General features: G+C 50.1%; 1 protein-coding gene across 1 annotated transcript in view; it reads right to left on the bottom strand.

Moving 5' to 3' along the window:
• Positions 1-53: 53 nt before the first annotated feature.
• Positions 54-23101, bottom strand: part of LAMB3 (laminin subunit beta 3) — a 40038-nt gene continuing 16990 nt past the window's right edge. The window contains 19 exon segments of the mRNA XM_067558824.1: positions 54-772; positions 2266-2419; positions 3412-3588; positions 4097-4238; positions 5526-5733; positions 8324-8468; positions 9311-9514; positions 11104-11312; positions 12976-13136; positions 13869-14241; positions 14644-14755; positions 16123-16319; positions 17489-17644; positions 17763-17951; positions 18713-18833; positions 19758-19951; positions 20494-20557; positions 21603-21794; positions 22544-22617. Of these exon segments, the coding sequence (XP_067414925.1) occupies positions 639-772; positions 2266-2419; positions 3412-3588; positions 4097-4238; positions 5526-5733; positions 8324-8468; positions 9311-9514; positions 11104-11312; positions 12976-13136; positions 13869-14241; positions 14644-14755; positions 16123-16319; positions 17489-17644; positions 17763-17951; positions 18713-18833; positions 19758-19951; positions 20494-20557; positions 21603-21794; positions 22544-22617 (3206 nt within the window). The 3' untranslated portion in view covers positions 54-638.

The raw sequence follows: 23101 nt of genomic DNA, 5'->3' as shown, positions 1-23101 counted from the left end.
TGCAGAATTGTTCCCTACAGGCTTCTGCCTGCAGAATATTATGTTGAAAATAAACAGGTGTCAAACTGTATGCTTTTTAACTCCACCTTGGAGAACCACTGCTCTTATATTTGTGTAAATACAGCTCTTATTATTTAATCAGTTATCCACTCCTGTGAATGTTCCTAAATCTAGTTTTAACTTTAGTCCTGCCCTTCCTATCACTTTCTTTGAAGAACCAAATTGCAATGTACCTAAAACAAAGTTGTAAAAAAGGCCAGAGCTGAGGTTTTCATTCAGAAGGTGATATCCAGGTGCTGAAATGAATCAACAGCCCCTGCCTGGTTTGCAAACCTCATGCAGAAATAACTCCTTTTTATTTGTTATTAAAGTTAGATTCATCTCTCACTTTCCTAGAACCACGTTGGGTGGCTTCAGCCAAACCAAATAACACTCATTCTGTCTAGGGGAGTTTGTTCTTTTTGGCTCCAGGCTAGCTGTTTTCTAAAGGTCCAGTAATTCTATTAGCTAGAGACAAAGACCATGAGAACAAGAACATTCTAAGAGCCAGGAGCTGGGACTAAGTAAACCAGTCAGTGTTTGAACAGAAGGTGGAGAATGCGGTTACATGGCAAGATGCAGCCCCAGCAGCTCACTGATTAGCAGCTGGTGTAGTACGCGATTTGTTTGTGGATATAATTCCTGATCTTTTCCACCTGCTCCTCCAGGCCTGCGAGACTGGCCGACTTGATGATTAATGCATTGTTGCTTTCCTGAATTTCCGTTTCTATAGCTGAGGAGAGAGGCAGGTAGGGGTTAGGGGAAGATAGTTTAGGTAAAAGACATTATGTGCCCCAAGACCTTCATCACCCTTCTGAAAATCTACACGCTCTCAGTGTAAGTCAGGAGAGCACTATCAGAACCCAACAGAACAGCCAAATATTCTAGCCCTGTCTAAGACATGCATAAAGCCACTCCACTGCCCAGGACACCCCATAACACCGTTCAGTGTTTCTTCCCAATAAAGAGCCTCCCTCCACGCACCACACACACACAATAAAGCTGCTCCGGACAGTGACCACTGCAGTCAATGGAAGCTCCATTTCTGACGTCAATGGGAGCAGAAGCAAGTTCATAGCATATGCACCTCATGTTTTGGAAGGGAAATTGCAGCCATCTACAAGCAGAATTAAGTGCCTGGCATCAACAATAAGCAGCAGCATCCTATCAAATCCCTGACCCGGAGAGGCACCTTGGCTGAATGATGTTCACTTTATCACTGAAAGCGGTGCCAAAGCTTCGGCCGGCTAACGACGCGGGCTCAGTGCCATTCTTCACCGGGTTGAAAGGTTCTAGCCCCGCCTGGCCAGGGCACTACATCTGCACACTGGCTGCCACCCAAACCGCAGTGAATGAGGCCCTTAGACGTGAAATGGAAGTGAGTGCATGGAGTATGGGCATACAAGCGGCACCATGGAGACGCAGGCTATTGCTAGGAAGATGGGCCACATGGGGCTGAGTGGCAGAGTGGAGTTGGGACACCGGCTTTTGCTCTCCAGCTACACATCCTGATCCCAGCGTGGGTCACAAGTGACAAGGGTTTGGTGGAGTCTCAGCCTTCATTCCCCATGCTTGCCTCTCACAAAACGCCCAGCCCACTGGCATGGAGGGGAAATGTACTGAAATTACACAGCAGGGCCCAAATCCGTCCTGGCGATGAAATGAGAGATGTATTACTCAACTCCATCATGTTGCACTGCAAAGTTATCTAGCTGCAACAGAAGCAGTGACTGGAGCTGAGCACAATGTGGCGAGGTTCGGTGAAGAGATGTGACAATGGTGAGCACATTAATCAATACCTTTGTCATGAAAGCCACAAAGCAGAATCCCTTGTATTCAGAGCTAAGTTTAATCAGCTGTCTGGGTTTCTGTGGCTAACACATTTGTCCTTCTTTACTTAGCAGGATGTTTCTTGAGGGACTGACTAGATTAAGGAAATTTGTACCTGTGTAATTACAATACAGGGCTGGGGCCAAACAGGGTTTGCAGAGGGGTGATTCACCCTGCTAATTTACAAGCCCTTCTTACACCAGTGGATTACATCTACACTAGGGCTTTGGATCAACGTATAGACAGGGCTTCAGACATCTAATTCTGCTCCCCTCCCTCTCAGTATTAAGAGTATATTGTCCTTCTTCTAGTTCCATTCCCTCGTCTGCGCGAGGCAGCAGCCCCTCCTCTCCACTTGAAATTATGCTGTGACAATGCCTGCACAAATTCACTTACTTTCCATTCTGCGGCTCATCGCCCAGGTTTCTTCGAAGAGTGCCTTTGCCTCCAGATTGATGCTTTGGATCCTGCTGCCCTGCGCTCCTAGTGTTGAACTCTGTCCAATCCGCCTCTTCAGCTCAGCATACTTTTGTTTTACCTGTTCAAATCCCTGGGGGGAAGTGAATGAGCAGTGCAGGTGAACTCAAGCAAATAAATGAGGTCCAAGTGATGAATGACCTCTAGACACCGTACTGGAGCTTTGTGTTATAAATGGCCCTTATTACTATTGCAGAGATATTAAAAACCATAGTAAATTTACATCCTGGTTTCAATGCCTTTATAGAAACCAATGGTTCAGCATCATCTGGAATAATATGTGAAGTACTGGTCGCCCCATCTCAAAAAGAATACTGCAGAAATAGGTGTTCAAAGAAGGGCAATGAGAGGGCCTGTAAAACTCTTTCATACAGAGATTTTGAAAAGATTGGCACTGCTTACTGGACAAAGGAGATGAAGAAGAGGGATTTAATACTAGCATATCAAATAATGAATAGTCTAGAGGAGGGAGAGATCAGGAACTTCTTTTCTTCCTGTATCATAAGAAGGAGGGGACAGTCAATGCAACTGAGAGGTGGAAAATTCAAAACTGAAAAGGAAATGTTTCTCGCATGTGTAATTAAATTGTGGAACACACTGCCTTGGGAAGTCACTGAGGCCAAGAACTTAGCTAGATTCAAAAAGGGATTGGATATTTATGTGGATAACAAGATTTGCAGAGTTATAACAGTTAATGCTAACACTTTTTGGCAGGGATATTAAACCTCGTGCTTCAGAGCTTAAGTCAAACTAACTGTTAGATCAGGATGAGAGACCTAATGTGGAGGGAGATTATCCCACTTCTGCTACTGCAGGGTTCTTACACCTTCCTCTGAGCCATTGGGTGCTGGCCATTGGTTGAGCTGAGATAAGTAGATGAGATGAACCTGGGGTCTGAACCAGTCTGGCAATTCCTATGTTCCTACAAACAGAGGAATTCACTTTCCCTGCACCTTCCAAATATGTTCTGCACTTAGGTGGCTTTGCTCTTGCCTGAGAATAAGAAGCTAGTCAAGGATTGTGGGCCAGAGTCATTCCTAGGCTTCTAAGAGACCTCCCTTGTACCTGCTGAGCGCTGCTTGCTTGTTCTCTGGCTTCCTTTGCTCTCTGCTGAACATCTGTGACCTGCAACCGATTCTGATCTGCCTTGTGCCGCAGTTGGCTGATTCTCTCCGTGAAGCTGTCCAGCTGATCAGTAATGTCTCTCATACTCTTCTCCGTTGGACCAAGGACAGTCTGGATCTAAAAGCCAAAGATGTTTGGGTACTTTAAAGAAAAGCTCATCCCAGAAAATCATCCATGATGTATCATCCCTGCAGGGATGATTTCTTATTGCTCTGTTCTAAAGTAGCGAGTATAGGCCCCAGCTAAGGTCCCATCCTGACAGGTGCTGTTCAGCTCAACAGAACAACGACAGTTCCTATCTCACAGAGCTCACAGTTACGTGCTATGGCAAGAGTGACATGATGGACAAGCAGGCAGACGGGGTAAGGCACAAGGAGAACACACAGAGAAAAACAGTCGGACTTTTACAGCAAGCCAACTTTGCCAGGATCCAGCTTCTTTGCCACACTGGTTGAGCATCATTTTATCAGCTGGGTAGGATGAAAAAGGGCGGGAGTGAAGGATGTGATTAGCAATCTCCCCTCAGTGGCAAAGCACTTAGCAATGAGTTCCACGAGCGTGTCAAAGGAGCAGCGTGCAGGACAGGCGGCGTTACAATGCTAGGAACTCAGCGTATGTCGCTCACCTCATCAATGCGGAGCTGGATGAGCCGAAGCGAATAGCTGGAGCCACTGATAGCGCCCTGGGCTTCCTGGAGCACCGTATTTGCTTGTCTCAAATTCTCCACCACTTCTTCCACATTGCCCTCCACAGCGTTTGCTCGGTTCCTGGGGAAATGTAAAAGGGAATCATGATTAAATCAAAACCACACAATTATTTTTATAAGGTGATTATAATTATAATTACAGCCAGTTAGTATAGACTCTTGTGGATCAAAAGTTAGAAAATGGCTAAGGGGAAACAAGCTGGAGAAATAAGAAAAGCTTGCAAAGAAAAGATATAAAAAGCTTGCAATACTGCTACACCGTGCTGCCTTCCAAGGAGGGGAGCAGTGCTGTACTTCCTGGGGAAAGAGAACAAAGTCTTCCTTGAGAAGCACAAATGTTTCTAATCATTGGTCAAGTGGGGAAAGACAAATTATTTAAGGAAGAAGAAAGTGCCCAATTAGTTGCCTAAAGCTTCAAGTAAGTTACTCTGGTAGATCTGCCCATTTGAAGTGAGACCTTTTATTCTCCCCCCTGGAAAGTCTGCATGCCAAGCCAGAAACGCCTCATGCAGCCCGCTCAGCAGGTGTCAGATGCTCTCAGTGGGTTTACACTCTGATCCCATTAACTGTCTTTACAAAATACTGATACAATGGAGTGGTCATAAGATAAACCCATTCCAGCTGTACAAAGGCACTCTGGTGTGTTTCTTTTAAAGGGACCACAGAACAAGCCTCCCAACTTTCATCAGGACAGTAAACACTCCATTTAATTCTCTCGTCCTCTCCCTCCTTAGTAACTGTGTCGTTATAATGGACATCCCAATACTGAGTCCCTGGAAATATACGTTCAACTCGATCACCTCGCATGATAGGAGCTCAAAAGAAGCAAAGAAAGGTTCCTATTGGTTAGGGAAAGATCTGCCCAGCCCAGCATCTATAATGAAGGGATGTGGGACTATTGTTAGCAGCAGGAGGATTTATTTGTATTGTGGAATCAGCTAGAAGCTGGAGTCCCATTTCTCTAGGCACTGTACAGACACAGAAGAGATGGGGCTAGAATCTCGGCTGGTATAAATCAGCACAACTTCACTGACGTCAAGGCAGATTGATCCTCCTAGCGAAGGATCGGGCCAGCCGTCAAATGCCAATGGGCCCCAGTAATTCTGCCGCACTATCCCAACCCTGCTGCATAATGTGACTCGGACACAAAGAAGGTGAATCGGAGGGTGGGACTTGCCAAGAGGCCACGTGGCCAGTGAAGAGTTGGATTGAAATGGAAATGCGTGTCTGCTGGGGGGGCTTTCCTCAGTCACTGGGGAATGCAAATATAGGGCCACTTCCATCAATTTCAGTGGACCCTGGGTCACGCCTGTGGTCTCTCATCCCATTAGCTTTAAGCCCAGCTTACCTGGCCTGTTCTGCCTCTTGCTGAAGCTTCTTGGCCTTAGCAATATCGCCAGCTGTTTGGGTGAGCATGCTCTCAGGACACTGCAGGTTAGCAGCCAGCTTTCGGATCTCAGTCATTTTCCTCAGGACCGCAGCCGCGTCAGTTGGGAGGCTGAGCGAGAGAACGTAGTCGCTGACCTCCTGGATGGTAGCAGGGTCCGTGGCTGGGTCTAGAGAGTTTACAAACAACAAAGTCAGGAACAGATGCAAGAGCAGAGTGTGGGCAGCACGGAGTAGTGCTCTGGGAGCCAGAAACGGAGGGGTGAGGCCGCGCACTGGTGAGTGGAGACACCAGGTTCAGGGGTTATGAATTCCCAGCCCTGTGCCCATTCCCCTGGCTCCCGCTATCTCCTCATTCAAAGAGCTGTGAGCGTCTGCCAGCAGGCGGCCAGACTCTACTGCTAGCTTAGCCCGGTAGGGTATCCTCCGTTCTACAGTCCCTCCTAAGGGATCCTCAGCAGCAGTTCTGCCAGAGTCCGTCACTACGCAGATAAGATGTTGTGTGTATGCCCCGCTGTTAATCTGTCCTTGTGGATCTGACTATTCAGGCAGGGTTCCAGCTGCGTGACAAAATTCAGGCCATTCTTCTTTGACAATTGAACCCCTCCGAGCTCAGGCGAGTCAGATCAGTTGAGCAGAGAGACAATGGACCAGATCCATCTCTGCACAAGTCAGTGAAGGGAGCTGTACCAGCTAACACTAGGCATAAACTTGACCCATTGCCTGGGATAAAATAAGAACTGCTTTAGATTTACTGAGGACATTGCAAAACACTTCAACTGAGCTTCCAGCCAGGACACTAAAATGACAGCTTTGATTTGACAGAAAAAAGCTGTGAAACTAAATGTGGAGCACAGTCTGACAGTAGCAACAGACTGAGTAGCACATGTATTCCAGGAGAAGCCCTCTCCTAGATCACCACTAACGGTAACTGATCTGGGAGAGAAGAGACGGGCACACCCGAAGGACATTAGGTTGACGATTAGCTGGGGCTTTGTAATCTCTGTAATACCAGACAGTGCTGAATGACCTGGTTTTCTTATTAGGCTAATGCTCATGAGGTTGATGTGTTATTAAAATCTACTTATGATTATATAGGGCACAATAAATTCCCTAGCCTGATTAATAATCTGCACCACAGAAGATTTGCTTGAGTTCATGTCAGATCAGCAAATGCTGCGGGAAAGCAGTTCTAGGTCTGACTGCTGTGCAGAAACCACCATCATAATCAATGCGAATGGAGGACCCGCAAAGGCTGCCTCAGCACAGAGGCCAAAGAGAAGTGTACTGTACTCCCAGACGCTAGGATAGAGACACAATGGCAGTGGAAGGCATGCAAGGAAGTCTCTCCCAGGTGCCGCCATACTGTACCTACTCTGCAGATGGTGTGCTCGATGCCCCAGGGCTGTCAATCCTGCACTTTTCACCTGTGCTAAATTCAGTTGACTTGTTTTTAACTGTTTTATTCCACTTTGGAAAAGGAGAGTGATTCCTGAACAGCTGCTGGAAGCATGGCCAGATTTCTCATTACGTTCTACAGTACAGAAGGCCATGATTTAGCAATTTCTGCCCTCCCTGCAGTCACTGATGGAAACTTCACAGATGGCATGTGGAGGCCATTAAAGCAATGGGCTAAATCTGTCCCTGGTGTAACTCCATGGAAGTCACCAGGATTACACCAGTAGTTAATCTGGTTCCGCATGAATGGCACAATCAAAGCTTGACTCTGAAGACGTTGGTCATGGTCAGACTGTAATTTCTCTCCCCAGGGGAGAGCTAATTTAAATCTGGGGTGCAGAAGGCCCAAACCTATCTAGATATAGTCAAATACCAGAGCTGACTACATTCAACTTATAGCAAAGTTTGTGCATTTCTGAATGCAAGTCTGCCGTCTGGTGCATTAGTCACATTGACCCTCCTAGGTAAAGCACAAACGGCACTCCCTTTAAAAATGGCCCGTATCAGTTTAACGGAGTGAGACTTAGAATATTAACCATGTTGGGCTCCCCAGACAATGCAGTGTGAACTGATGCAGGGATGATATTGGGAATTGCAAAATATTATTAGAACTAAGAGAACTGTTCACAAAAAGGGCCCATGCCATCAGAACTTGCTTGTTTTCGGGTCTCACTGAAACTCAGAATGCAATTCAAATATTTGCAAACCTTTTGAAAGCTCCTGCGCCTTTCTTCCCCCCCCCAGCAAATCTGGTGCCAATATACTGTTTCATTGCAACACGAATTAGGTGAGACTGAGCCATTTTAACTGAGTTTTGGGCTTCATCTGAGGGCTATACAAAACAACCTTTGGAGGTGTTGAACGTACCTGGATCAAAACCAAAGCAAATATTCATACCACGAGACAAACCCCTGGGTTTCATCCTGCTTTGGTTATTATTTCCCTGCTCTTCAGAAAACAGGTCTAGGGAGCTAGAGCTGGTGGGGACCCCAGCAGCCTAGTGACCATGTAAATCTTCTGCCAGGATGCCATTTCTCAATGTAACCTAGATTTCCTCTCATGAGAGTTAATAACTAAGCAGAGAATACCAGGCTAAGTCTTCAAAGGCTTCCTCAACTGTGCTCAGAGCTGGCACATCCAGGGTAACCAGTGACTCCCTGACCTGTGCTCACCCATCCCTGTTCTCATGGCTTTCCATCCTCCCAGGGACTAGCATGGGCATGCTGCGGGCTCAGTTAAGGACTCTCTTAGAGCTTTCCCTCAGCGCCCTGCCCATGCAAGCATGGAGAATATTGGATTTACCTGACAGGAAGTTGCGGACTTGCTGGATGAATTGCTGGATGCGTCGGACGTCTCCTTCTATCTGGGTCCTGGTTACACTCACTTGGTCCCCGAGACGTCGCGTGTTGCTTTGGATTTGGTTTGCAGCTGTTTCTGCTGCCCTGATCTGCCACAACAATGCCCCCAATAAAGTCAATTCCTACCTGGCACAAACCATCCTTGAAAGCTCACCAGCCCTGCCTAGGCTCTTCCACTAACTTCCAGGGTAACCTTGGGTAAGTCACTCCACCGCTCCATGCCCCAGTGCCCCATTTTTAACAGATTGGAGGAGAGGCTTAAGGGATAAAGATTTAAGATAGGCTTTTCAAACCAGACTTTCAATGGGACCTGGGCTTCTAAGTCACTAGTCTCCTTGGGAAATCCTGCCCTTAGCATGTGCAAAGTACTTTGAGATTCTCAAATGAACGGCTGTAGGACGGGGACACATGTGGCTAATGTGTACGTGCTAGATTCTAACTAACGGTGAAGCAGAGAGGTTGTAGAATCCAAGAAGCATCAAAAGGCTTGAAAAGTTTAAGTTTCCAAACTCCCTTTCCATCTTGCAGTGCTGACCTGGAAATACAGTGAGAACAAGCTCCCTTGTCACCTTTCCAGGGTGCTGGTAACATCCGGAGAAGAGCTGTTCCCTGGCTATTTCAGACCGTTGGTTTCCACTCTCAGAGGAAGCCAGGAAGCACAGTCACAGCACAAAAGTTTTAGTTAGTTCTTCTGACATGTCCAAACCCCTCAGAAAATTCAGGTTTGGGTGAAGTTTGAGGTTAGTTATTTGATCCCTCCCGAGCCCTGGCCGGGTAAACTATCCCCCTATCCGCTTAATGAAGGCGACATCCTCACTGCATTGTATCCTGGGAGCAGGTGAACACAGGACATGTACACTAATCTACCCTTCCTTGCCCTTCTCTGTGGAAGCAGACAAACACCCCTGAGCACCTCGTTCCCTGTACCTACCATCTGCATGGTCTCCTGGAGCCGAGTGTTCAAGCCATGCAGCTCTCTGGTGGTTTTCACAGCGGTTCTGATCACACCACTCGACAGTGGAATGATCCCTCTGCAGCCGAGATCAGCTCCACACTCCGTCCCGCTGTCCCGCGGACACAGCTCTCCGTCACAGTGCCCAGGGGTACAGGCCTCTGATCTGACACCTCTGCAAATCTAAACACAGAGAGAAACTGCAGGAGGGCGAGAAGACTCTGATGTTCTTGGTGCTATTTCACCCTCATTGGCACAAAGGCCTCAGGGGCTTGAAGAAGATGAGCTTTCCAACACAGACACAAAAGAACAGATGTATTTGCATATCCGCGAGTGCGCAGTTCTTTTAGGGCTACTTCTGGCGTGGCATTCAGCCTGAACAGAGGGGACAGTCCATGCAGGTGCAGCTATATACGAGTGTAGTACAGGAGCATAACAAAAGTGGGACACAAGAGTAGTTTATGGAGCATAGTGACGGGTATGTCTTGAGATATGGAGAGCACAGACAACAGAGCAGTGGAGTGTGTGCAGAGCTATATGTTTGTAGTTCAGGGAGAGCATATCTGGATACAATAGATGGAGTCTATCTTTTGGGAGGAAGGTGGGAGCTCACTATTTAGCAGTTGTCAGTGGCAAGGAAAAAATTCCTGTGCCCCACTTATAAGACCTGTGGGTAATAGAAGAAGCTCCATACAACACACAAGGGTGTCTAGAAATAAGCTGATATACTTCAAAGGGTCAGGACACGCCCAGTCTCCAAGGTATATGTCATGCCCACTAATACCCTGTAATCTGCAGGATTTGCTTGTATAGATGGCTATAGGAGGAGAAGTCCTGGGTGATACTTCTGCATGAATGGCAGTGGTTTGGGATCGCACGTCATCTTCTAACATTATCACCGGGGTCTATTCAAAGAGGAGGCTGAGAGGAGGAACACGTGAAGATTCAGACTGGTGCAGGGACTGGTATTTACTCCCTGCCTGTCACAGGCAGGGATATTTCATTTGGGGATGCTCTGATGCTGTGAAAGCAGGGAGATGAATGGTTGATGGTCTCCACAGCAACATACATCAGGAGCTGCTCAAATGTATCTCCATGGCAATAGCAGAGCAGCGTGGGGAGGAAAAAGAAAAGGAGACCTTGACCAGAAATCAGCCAGCTCTTGGGGACATAATGCAGTGGGAATCGCTGAGGAAAAGTGTCACTGGTGGAGAGACCATACAGTGCCTTGGTATCTGCTGTTACCAGACAAGCAATGCTTAACCTTGGCTCAGCTGAATAGCACCTGCCGAGACCACAACCCGTAGGTACATAAAATGGGGCAGAATAGTGCATCCTGTGGATGCCACAGATCCCAGCATGCCATGCTAGGATACTTGGATCAAGGTGGAGTAGTGCAGGCTGGGACCTCTACCCTCTGCTCTGCAGCTGTGTCTTAAAAATAAGGGTGTCTCCTAGACAAAAGGCGGGCAGACACTGCGATCAAAGATGCGAGCTAGCTTTGATCTAGCTAGCTCAGATACCAATAGCAAGGGAGCTATGGCAGCACAACTAGTCACTTAAGTATATATCTAGGGTCCTGGGTGGACTTGAGCAGCCTGTGCTGACACAGCTTCACGGCTATTGGCACTCATGCTAGCTAGATCGAAACTAGCAGAGGCATGTGCACATGTGCTGCAGTAACGCCTCGGACCGCATGTAGACACAGCCCTGGTCAGCGACACTTTGACCACCCCCATGCAGGCTGTCAACAGGATCCAAGTCTGTTTCACCTTATTTATTGTTGGTGTCAAGTTGGGGGAGGAGGACATCTCTCCCTGGAGGGCGGCCAGCCTTGACGTGTGGCCTGTCAGGCTGCTTTTCAGAGCCACAGTCATTCTCCGCTTCTCCTTGGCTTGAGCCAGCAGGCTGGAGGAGCCAGCGCTGCGGTAGCTGGAGTTGGTGGATACCTGGTAGGCAGAGCTGACAGTCTTGAAGGCTCCTGCAGAAATAAAACCATGTGCAACGTGAATGGCTCCATGACTCATCAATGCAGCAGTGTTACCTAAACCATGTTATTGATTTTACCCTGCGGGAGAATATGTGCTGGGGAAGAGGGAGGAAGCCACAGGAGTGGTTAGTCACCAGGACGGAGATTAACAGCTCGCTTATTGATTCCTTCGCTGCGAACTGCAGCCTCCCTCCTGTGTCAAGTTCTGCGTTTGAGCTTATGGCTGTAAACAAAACCGGAACCGAATAAATACAGGCCCCAAACCTGGGCGGCATTCCAGTTACCCTCCGTGCAGCTTTATGGCACTTCTCTGACTTTCCCACGCCAATCCTGGGGACAGGCAGGGCCTGGAGTGGTCCATGGGGGAGCTGCTCTATCTCACACCCATCTAACTAGGACCCCAAGGGACTGTCCTGATAACATGGGATCACTTGAGTCCGCGATTCCCTGGCCATTCCCCTCGCCAGAAACCCTCCTTTGGTAACTAAGGGGTTGGGGACAGAGGATCTTTGTGCTCCTCTGTGGTTATTCTCCATTGCTGGAGTGGAGCAGTGTGCAGTGGCCATAGTGGGACCAAGGAGAGGAAAGACCCCTACAGGGCAATGACAAAGTGAACTCACTTTAAAATAAAACAAACCACTGGTACAATCTTGGATTGAAAACGCAGAGGGGATTCTGGGGGGGATTCTAGATTTCAGCTGAACCCAACATCTCAGCACAAACCACCAGGCTTTTCGTGCTGCAGCTCCTAAGACTCTGAAGTTCTCCATCCAACCCCACCCATCAGCCCAGCTGGCTCGCTGATTGGTGGCTCCCTCTGGAATAACTGCAGGCGAGTCCTGCGTCTGCTCCACTGCTCACTGGAACTACAGGCACGCACACCCCAGCCCTCAACGGCAGCAATCAGGGCCTACCCCCTCCTCAGACAGTCAGAGACTGAGAAAAGCAGACGGACTCTGCAGAAGCAGATGGAATCTACCATGAGCCTCAAAGGTCATTCTCCAGCGCTTCAGATCAGTGCTTTGCCAGCAAACTCGAACCTAAGTACATTGTGCAATGAGTCAACGAGGGAAAGTGGAAAAGAATAAGAAATCTTTAGACAAGTAGCTGTTGCAGGGATATAGAGGCAGTCCACCAACATCAGCATCACAAGGTTTAATTAGCTCTTCTTGAGTGTGTCTGACAGCCACTTGGCTCTCTCTTCCACCCCAACCCCTTTTCCATCTGTGCAAAAGCTTCACTGGTTCACCTTCCAGTCCCTGTGACAAATTCTCAGAGGGGGTTTTATTTCCCTTTTTAAATTAAGTTCAGGCTGTGTTTTAGGAGGAGAGAGCTTCTGTAACGTCCAGAAGAAAGTTTGTGCTGGCTGGGCGAGAAATCAGCTGGACTGACGGGTACTGGTAGCAACACTGCCGGGGGTTTTCTGATTCCTAAGCTTTGGAGACAAATTCTAGCGTCTGTAGGTGCAAAATTGCTGATGAAAGCTTAGAGGTTAGGTAGAAAGAGCATCTCTAATCTGCATTAACTATTTGCTGATCCTAAATTGCCCATCAACACAGAGATGCTCCTCACCCATCTGACTGATGGAAAAGTAGCCAGAATTGCAGACACCACTGATGGCACAGTACAATTGCACTGAGCCAAAACTACCTACCAGAAACATCTGTGCTGCGGCTGGCTTCAAACTGAATTTTCTTACTCTGGTACTGCCCATTAATGAAAATCAGGCGCTTGTCAAGGGCTTCAAGATCATTGGCTAGAGAGAAGGTGTCATTCACAAAGCGTAGGTCAGGATTTATGCCCTGAACCTGCTGTCTGGAATCAAGAAAGGAGAAAACAAAATGAACAATATTAGAGATCATTATCTATCTGTCTTATATGTATGACATGTAGAGACCCCAGCTGAGATCAGGGTCCTGTTGTGCTAGGTGCTGTGCGTACATAGCGAGAGAGGGTTCCTGCCCCAAAACCTAACCATCCAAATAGACATACCAGAAAAAGGGTGGGCAGGGAAACAGAGGCTTAGGGAGGGGAAGGGATTTTTCCTGATCATACAGGAGGTTGGTGGCAGAGCCAGGGATGAAACTCAAGTGTCCTCAGTTCAAGGCCAGCACTTCCCTTCTGCCTGATCTGTCTGTCTGATCATCTGGGGCCATGACTTCACTAGGACAACCTGTGCAAGCTGCTGCTCAGCAGTGGGAATGAGAGGCTTAGAGCCTGCTCTGGTCTGTCTATGGATTAGGAGGACAGGTAGGTTGGCAGGATGAGTTCGTGTGGCAGGGCCTCCACACTGTGTGATCCCTGGGCCAAGCAGACCAATTTTAAACGGAAGAACTGAAGCAAAAATGTTAGTGGGATTAAATGTGTAACTTGCAACATCTGTATGTTGTGCCCCTCTCTAGCATCAGGTCCACACAGGATAAAAGCCTACGACTACAGCCAGCTAAGGGAGTTCTTCCTTTAGTTCAAGTGGTAGAGGCCCCGATGGGTCAGGGGTTCTGGGCGCTGCGAATGGATCAGCTGTACAAGTGAGGAGGAGTCCTTTACCTGATTGCAGTGAGCTCGCTGGACACCTGACTCAGGCCCTGCTCCGTCACTAGGCGGTTGCTGAGGATCCCCTGGATCCGCTGAACGTTGCCTTCTGCTTCCAAGATGCGGGTGCTGAAGCCAGCACTCCCCATTCCCAGCTGCAGTCGCGAGCTGGAGTTTCGGAGGCTGGCTTGGCGCAGACTGAATCCGTGAATGTCGCTGTCGTAGGCCTGGAAGCAGGGGTGGCATGCCTCGCAGTGGGGGGTGTTGCTGCAGTAGCCCCGCTGGCACTGGCTGCAGCGAGGCCCGGTAAAGCCAGGGCGGCAGAGACACCTGCCTGTGGCCTTGTCACACCCCATCACCTCCGTGCCCTGGAAATTGCAGTCGCACTCTGTTGGGAGAGTGAGGGAGGTGAACCCCTGTGACAGGCAAAGCAGTACTGCTTAATCATATCCCCATTGCACCCCACGGCCCCTGCATGCACCATGGGTGTGGTGAACCCACCAACCGGCACCTTATCCAGCCTCTTGATTCCTCAAAGCCCGGATGCAGAGAGGAAGGTCCTTGCCTGGAGGGTGACGGGAAAGGACACAGCAGAAGGCAGTATTAGACACGTGGAGGGTTGGGAAGAGCAGTAGGGAGAAACGGGAAGGCTGTTCCCGAGGGGGAAATGTTTGTTCATGCACCAAAAGCAGCAGGGTTCTGAAGAGCCAGGACAAAGGCAGGAGACATTTTTAGACACGCCACAATTCCCAGGTGCTAAAAAGCAGTCATAAGAATCAACGGTACTGACCTCTGCATCCTGTCCGGACGTCTCCATAGGACCCATCTGGACAAACCCGCAGCTGGGCAGCAGAGCATGTACGCCCCGCAAAACCTTCTCTGCACTGACACTGTCCTGTGAACTGCACCAAGAGAAGCGCATCGATGGGGAGACAGCATTGAAGTACGTCTGGAGAGAGGCGGGGGAAAAGCCCTCCCTTGCTTGTTCTTGAATCAGCCAATCACCCCCCCACACACACACCCATCAAGGGGAGATTCAGCTACAACCTCATACACATCCTCGATATTCAGCCCAAATTTCTCCCCGCTGACTTCCATTTCACATCTCTCCGAGTGACACCCTTCTGCTGCCGGACCCAGGATCTGGGTTTGAATCCTGAATCCCCGGTTGTTTGGTTTTGGTTTTGGGACCCATCTCCATATATTTTTCCTAATAGGTAACCTGAATTTTCCTTTTTCCCTCTCACTGACTAAGGAGGATAATTAGTCCCCCTTCTTGCACATCGTAAGAGCTCCTATTAGGGTTTCTTTGCTAAATAGCAGACCTTAAAAATGGCTTAGCCTTGTCTCTGTAATCACCGGTTTGTCTCACTGCACTGCATCCAGGGCATGATGGGCAACAGACAATTGCAGGGTGCTTTAGGGACGCATGCAGCCCCTTCCTAAAGGGGAGAGGCAGGTTCCATAGAAAAGCAGGCAAGATGAGACCATCTAATAAGCAGTCTCAGCTCGGTGATCGCTGCTGACAATACCATGTCACTGCGCCACACAGCAGGGGAACTGGCTTCTGCTGCTGCTTGTGACATCCTCGGCTGTTTTACTAAATCAGCCCTTCACAGAAAGAGCCAGCCAAGACCAGGGCAGGGCCAGCGGCACTAACAGGATTGTTTTCTGAGTTGAGTGAAAGACAGCGGGGAGGAGGGGAAACCGTGAAAAGTTGGTTGAATATTTTTCCTAATTTTTTTTTCCATAGAAAGTTCATCAAAATTTTGAAATTCAAAACAATTTCAGACAGGTCTAATTAATACCATTGCCCTCCACTTGTCTATCTACGGCCCCATTACTGTGAGAGCAGAGCACCTCACAACTGTTGGTGCATTTATCCGCACAACACCCCCGGGAGTGCTATGATCCCTATTTTAGGGTTAGAGAACCACTGCACACAGGGACTCAAAGTGACTTCGCCAGGGAAGCGTGTGGCAAAGCAGGGAACTGAACCCAGATCTTTTGAGTCTGAGGCTAGTGTCCGGACCCATCATCCCACCCACAGCACCATCTAATTGTGCTGTTACACAGCCATGGTCACCAACGCTCCAGGTGCAGTTTGACAGGGGAATTGAGCAGCTAGAGACGGGGCAGCCAGAGCACAAAGTGACATGAGATACAATGACCCCAGGAGTTGCAGACTGCACCCGGGAGCGCAATGGCTCTCCATGGCCAGGATTCCCACACTCCTGCTGCTGCCTAGGCTGAAATCAGGGCTCAGTACCTGGTTACACTGAGGGCTCAGGGAGTTGCGAGGGTCACAGCTGCATGGCTGACAACCCTGGCCACTCGCGATCTTCCAGTGATTGGCGGCGCACTGATCGCAATCGGCTCCCACCACGTTGGGCAGGCAGAAGCACCTCCCCGTCTCATCGTCGCAGGGGGCGTCCCGGCGTGTCCCCAAGACGTTGCAGGCGCATTCTGAAAGGCAAGGCGGCTTGGTTGGCCAGCGCCGTCATTCGGACTGGGTGAGGAGCGCTCCAAGGCCAGCGGGTGAGCCTGGCCGCTTGAGGGGCCAGACTCCTGAAGTGAGGTTTGCTTTAACGGAGAAATGAGCATGCGGGAAGGTTGCAAGAAGGGGGTGAGTTCAGGGGACCACAGGACGGCAGGACAGGGACAAGGTCCCTGCAGACCTTTCCCCCCCGGTATTCTGAGATGAGAGGAAGCCGCTTCTATACCACCTCCCCCGTGCCAGAGCCTGGTGATGTAGGCGCGACTGGTTTAATACAGCAGTGTCCATGAGACACTGCGCCGTGACATGTAGGTTATGACTCCAAAGTCTCTTGGACCCGGGGGTCCCTGTTCTCCCCCTTTTCCCCTCCAGCCCTATCCAGTGCATGACAAGTGCATGGAGATAATGCCATCCCGTCTTTTGCTCCCCGTGACAATGACTAAACCTGAGCCCACACTGCCACCTGCTGTAGCACAGACAGTAGCTTTTCAGATGCACATGACTCGTGATGGGCGAATGTGGATCCGGGGGTCCTGGCTCTGTTCAAACGAGCTCGCAAGAGCGTGGGTGCATGACACTCCCGGGGCTCTGAACCGCCAGCCAGCCATCCTCGTCAGAACAGGTTTTCTCATGAGGTCCTGGAGGGCCCTGCTTGCTGCCAAGTTGACAACCTGTTCACTTCCTCAAGACAGAACACCATCCCTGCAGGGGATTTGAAAACCTTCGCTGGCTGGGGTTTTCTTCTGCAAGCCCCACACCAAGACTGGCTTGGAGCCAGATCCCATTCAAAGCTCTCAGGGAAGCCATGTAAAAGGGTGGGGGACTGGACACACTTTTCTCCTGTGCTCCCGGAACCAGAAGCCTCCACTCCAGGTTCAAGCACAGAGAGAAAGCTCAGGGTGATTCTGATTTTATGATTGTTCCCCCTACCACCACCACCAAAACCACCTTCCCCCAAAGCCAATTTGTGCATCTGCTTTCATGGATTTATACATTTCAAGGCCAGACGGGACCAAGAATCTGGCCTCCAGCATAACCCAGGCCAGAGAATTCCCAGTTGCCCCTGTACTGGGCCCAGTAATTTGTGTTTGACAAAAGCATCTTCCAGAAAGTAGCGGTGGTTTCTGTGCCCACTCACCGCTGCATCCCAGGGGGTTGGCGTTGGTGAGCTGGGTGAATCCGGGCTTGCAGAGATGGCAGCGGTCCCCCTGCACGTTCTCCTTGCAAACGCAGCGTCCGGTCAGAGGGTCACAGCTGGACCCGGGCACCGTGCCGTCGGGGTCACACTCACAAGCTGAAAAACACACACCTGACCTAAATAACAGCAACAAGGAGACTAAGGGGAAGCCACTGGGAGTTGAAGGACAGGTTTCCCCAGGGGACAGCAAGTCCCCACAGGGGATAACACTTACGCTGGCAGGCTTCCGGATGGGTGACCTCTTGCCGCCGGTTGCGGAAAAAGTAGGTCGTGCAGCGTTCGCAGTTCCTCCCCGCTGTGTTGTGCTGGCAGTCGTCGCACACACCCCCACTCACCCCGCCGCTGGCTTGGTACACAGCGGGGTCAAAATGGCACGTCTCGGAGTGACCGTTGCACTCGCACTCTACAAAGCGAGAAACGCCCTGTGTGAGCGCAGATCATTCAGAAACCACCAGCTGCTGGAGTTCTTCCAGCTGTGCACCAGATGGCACTCCGACCTTGTGCATCGCATTCACAACGGTACCTAGCCACACAGTCGCATTATGAAGCTGGCCCGGTCTGGCTAGGCCTTTGAGGAAGGCTGCTGCTTAGACTGTAAGCTCCTTGGGGCAGGGACCAAGTCTGGGGAGTGTTGCCCAGCATGTTAGGGCCCTAAACCCGATTGGGTCCTCTATGCACTACAGCAATCCTAATATAAAATAAATAACTGGAACAGACATTTCTGGGACTGGTTTTGCAAAAGCCACATTGGGATGACTCGAATCAAGGTCCAATATTATTCTAACCCTCCAAGTTGTTCAGATAAATGGAGTCAGAGTTTTGACCTTCTCTAATTATTGCAATGGGATTGGTTTCTTGAGAAGAGTCAGAAAGTTCTCAGTGTCCGAGTTCTACCTGCAAGAACGCGGCATGCTTTTCCAAGCTGAGCCTACTTAGCACAGAAGAGAAAGACATTCACCCTGGGGCAGGTCTAATGGGAAGAGCCACTGATCTTTAGATGTTGACGGGAAGCAATAAAAAAACAAAGGGAATTAAATTCATTGTCCAGCCACAGCACCAGAGTTACACCATACAGACTTCAACTTGTCTGATGGGTTTGGTGAGGGTAAACAGAGGGAGAGAGGCAAACAATGGCTGGACAGTTGGACGAATGGACAGACATACTCTGGCATTCATTTGGGTTGTGGTCCTCTGCCGGTCTCCAAGGCTGGTTGTTGTAGAAAGCTGCGCAGCGATCACAGTGTGGGCCGGCAGTGTTGTGCTGACACACACAGTGGCCATGAACCTGGAATAGAGACAGAACTTCACACCCTATTCGCAGCCCATCTGTCAGCTCACGTGTCTTATCCCTGTGGTCTCTTCCCCTCACACTCACACACACTCATCTCTCTGGCAGTGGCAACTCTTTCTTCTGGCCCCACTGCTCATTTCCCAGTTAGACTCAGTGAGCGAGGAGACACAGGGACACGGCCTCTTCTTCCTGTCAGCCTGCGAGGACTAGAGCAGTGGGGACAAACTGCTTCTAGGAAATATCTGGAGAAACGGCCTGCTGCTGTTCACGCGGATTCCCATCAGCTGCACAAAGTGTCTAACGGCAGGGAACTAGGATGTACAACAGTAGGCAGAAGCCTGCAGTGGTGAATGTCGTTCAGGTATGAAACAGAGTCAGTGAGGAGCTTCTAGGTCTCCTGGAGCCAGAGAAAGTGAAGGCCTCCTACGGCCCAGTGGTGGAAGGTGCAGTTACAACCTCACTTCACCGCTCTGATGTGCTGCTTGGGTAAGAACCCGTGCAATCAGCAAGCACTACCTTGTAACCACGTCCAGCCGCCCTCTCTGTGCATTCAAACACTACACACCACGTGCTCTGCCCTTGCAAAACTGGGCCAAGACGAGTGCCTGAGCAAGCCAAGGGGCTCTGTTCTCCTCCTGGGATCCTGTATCATTCCCTCCAACCCTCCTAGCTTAGACAAAACGGATCAACCCTGTCCCTTAATTGACCTGGGGCCTGTGCTAAGCCATGTGGAGTACTCCCTCTCTCCTAAGAGCTGATGGTGCTCCTGAAGCACCCCTGCCAGCTCCCCAGTACCAGCATGAGGGATAGGAGGCCACGACCAGAACAGGATCCTGGTGCTTGGACTAGAGCTCAGGGGTGGCCCTGAGAAGGGAAGCAGCGAAGCACTTGTCTCCTCCTTTTCCCTTGTGCTCTCACCTTCGTCACAGCCCTGGGGTCTCCGGATGGGGTCTGGGAGGGAGTGCAGCGGTCTGCATGCCCATGGCAGAAGCAGCTTCCCTGCACTTGCATTTCGGTCACAGCGTAGAAGGCGCTGGGTGAGCTGTAGCCCTGGTGCGGGAGGCGAGGCAGCTGGGTGAAGTTAACTCTCAGGTTGGTGAATTCTCCCAGGTCTGTATGGGAGAAGAGGACTAATGAGGAGGAAGTAGCGATGAAGTCACAGGCCAGCGAGGCAGGCAGGTGCACAGTGCACAGATAACCAGTGCCACAACTGGCATTAGCTGGGCCCCTTTCCTGGCAGCATCAGGACAGAGGTCAAGGAGCAGAGAATTCCTGCCCACGGGCTGTGAATCTCTCTGCATGGCAAGTCTGCTGCATGTCTGTGGGACATTGTGCGGGGCGGGGAGTGAGACCGCTGCTGCATGGGCTGTACCTGCTGTGTGGGTTTATTGTTTAGAGCTGCCGGTGGAGCATCTACCACTAGCACTAAAATTGGCTTCAGAAACAAAGCACCTCGAACGAAGTACCACATCACACACAGCTGCGCAAAGGCCGCCATGTCTCCAGGGTCCCGAACCCTCCACCGCTCCCAGTGGTGCTGAACTAGACTCAAGTGCCCACAACCTCCTGCTTTGCAAATCCGTAGCTGGCAGAAGCGTAAGCATCCCTGGGAAACCCACCAGCCCCCCAGCTATAGAGGAGGAAATATGCCTACTACTGATTCTTTGGCTACGAGATGTGGTGATGCTGGATGCCAGGTCTATGGGATTGAATTTGACCTAAGGAGAAGAACACAGAAACAACAATTCAGAAGGTTAAAGAAAAAACATGGGTCTTTCTTTTCACCTACCCATCACTGAAACAAGGAAATGTCTGCTCTGGAAAATAGTAGTTCTTGAGTACCACACAGAAGGGCAGCTTAGCACTGCTGAGGAATTAACAAGAATGCCACCAAACTGCCCAGCTGCCCACAAGTTAGTAGGTGCCTTTATGTCTGAAGGAGCATGAAAATTCCCACAGGACACTCCCTACAGTCACTAGCTTCTCTCTGCGTCTGGGTGATGACAGACCAAAGTCTAGTCCAAAGGCAGACAGAGAATGTTACTGGGAAGGAGAGGGGGCTATTGGCAAAGATGGGGAAACGAGGTGTTGGAACACCAGATGGCCCCAAGGTTCTGAGTTGAACCACTTGGACAGACACCCAGAGTATGTAAATAGGGCAAAACTTTCCTGTGTTTTATTAGCGTCTGAAGAAGGTTTAGAGAGTGGAGGAGAGCTCTTTGGTTTGTTAATTGCAGAGCTGCACTTCATTCAACAGCCTGCAATGTGCGTTGTGTGCCTCCCTCGCTTCTCCAGTCCTGTTCATGTCTCTGTGCGTTCCTCTTAACAGGGAACAACAATTCCCTCCACTGCAGGAATTACTGGGGCAATTCTATGGCCAGTGCTGTGCAGAAGCTCTGATGAGCTGATCATGTTGGCCCCTTCTGACCTATGAATCTATGGCATTCAGAGGTGGCCAACTCCAGCCCTCAGGCTATAAGCAACCAGAGGTTTCCACAGTCAGCCCATGCCGTATTCATCTTCAATACGAAGGTGCAGCCCAGAGAATCTACGGTTTCCTGTATGCAATGCTCCCAAAGGCCTCTTGCTTGGATCAAGACAGGGCATTACATGCTGGGAGCACGAGTCTGTATGGGAAGTTCCTCCACATTCAGGATGAAGGTGGTTGCAATCTGCTCTGTTTTATGGCCTTCTGGGTCCTGGCAGGTGGCGAGCATGGCCCTCTCTGCGGGCCTGAGGCAATGAGTATCACATGCATCGTACCTTCCCGCCATGGTGAGGATGCCCCTGATGGGTCCGCAGCTCCTGACAGCGCACGTCCTGCCAGCTCTGGGGGGATCCTGGGGGGATCCGTGAAAAGGAGGCGGCACAGTCTGAGGCCAGGTACTGATAGATCCTCCAGGTCTTGCCAAAGTCGATGGAGCGCTCAATCAGCATCCCGGCAGGCAGAGGTGCCTGGAGAAGGGAGGTTGGAGGTGAGGGAAAGAAGACGCAGATGGCAGAATACGGGGCTGAACACACACAGAACAAGGAGCCCATTTTTAATTCCTCACACCCCCTCTTGCACACAGTGTCCTGACTCTCCATACATCTCCCCTTCCCGCCCCACACCAGAACTGACCCCACCGCACAGCCCTACTTCCTTCTACAAAAGCCTCCCCAAGCGTGGGCTGGCTCCCTCTCGACCCACTGCCACTAGCCAGAACCAGAGCCTCCCCTGAAGCCTGCTCCAACTCAACCCATCTCCCTGCGCTCACGGCCTCTCCTCCTGGCTGGTTGGCTGACCAGGTCAGGAACCAGTTGGGATACACAGGCTGCAGATCCCTGAGGTTTTCCCCTAGATAACGGGCTGGGCGAGGAGTCACTTCCCCTTAGAGCCCTAGAAAACAGCCCTTTCTTTATGGGCTAGTCGAGGAACCAGCCATACAACTACAGTGGAAGGAGGGGGGCGTGTTTCTGTTTTCCTGCAAGTGCCTCCTTTCACACTCAGTTTCCAAATGCACTTTTTAAAGCAATAATAAACCGAGCTGTGGAAAGAGCAGAGGGTATACTGGTGCCCTCACGGAGACATTTGTTTGGCTGTTTGTCTCATCTGGAGCCTGTAGGGGGCTGTAGGTTTACATCCTTCTCTGCTTGCTAGGGCCAGCGGGTCCCTTCCACCACAGTTTATAATGCAGTAACTAAAAGGCGAGTTGCACATGTACCCTGAAGTCCAGCAGGATGCTACTGAGCTGGAACTTTTTGTCTAGATCCAGCTGCAAGGAGACCTGGTTCACATCTGTGGAGACACAAAAGGGCAATTTTCAGGGCTGCAGACCTCAGGGAATTTAGAAAAACAAAACCTTTCTCACCAGAGCTCTTTGCTTGTAGCCTGCCATAACCAAGACCTGTTTGCTCAATCCACAACTCTCTCCCTATCATTTCCATCCTCAGCACCCACTGGGGCCTGCTGGAAATACACGGACACCCTTCTGGGGAACAGCTGGTCCTTTCTACTACTACAGTGATGATTCCTACTGGAGCACCAGACTCAGACCACCTCTTTGGGAATGTTCAGGTCCAGACCCAAATCCAGAGCCACCAGCAGAGCTGAACTTCAGGGAGCCAGACCGTCAGCTGGTGTAAATCCACAAAGATCCAGGGATTATTTATACCCAAGGTGTGTGAGGCACTTCACTCTTGTGACTAGAGCTGGTCAGGAATTGTCTGACTAAACATAGTTGTTTCTGTAATTGGAAAATGCCAATTTGTCAGAACAGAAC

This window comes from Emydura macquarii, unplaced genomic scaffold, assembly GCF_026122565.2.
Source record: "Emydura macquarii macquarii isolate MOO-44397 ecotype Brisbane River unplaced genomic scaffold, CSIRO-AGI_Emac_v2 contig_2184, whole genome shotgun sequence".
NCBI lineage: Eukaryota > Metazoa > Chordata > Testudines > Chelidae > Emydura > Emydura macquarii.
The sequence above is the reverse complement of the archived record's forward strand: the minus strand, read 5'-3'. Positions and strand labels throughout refer to the sequence as shown.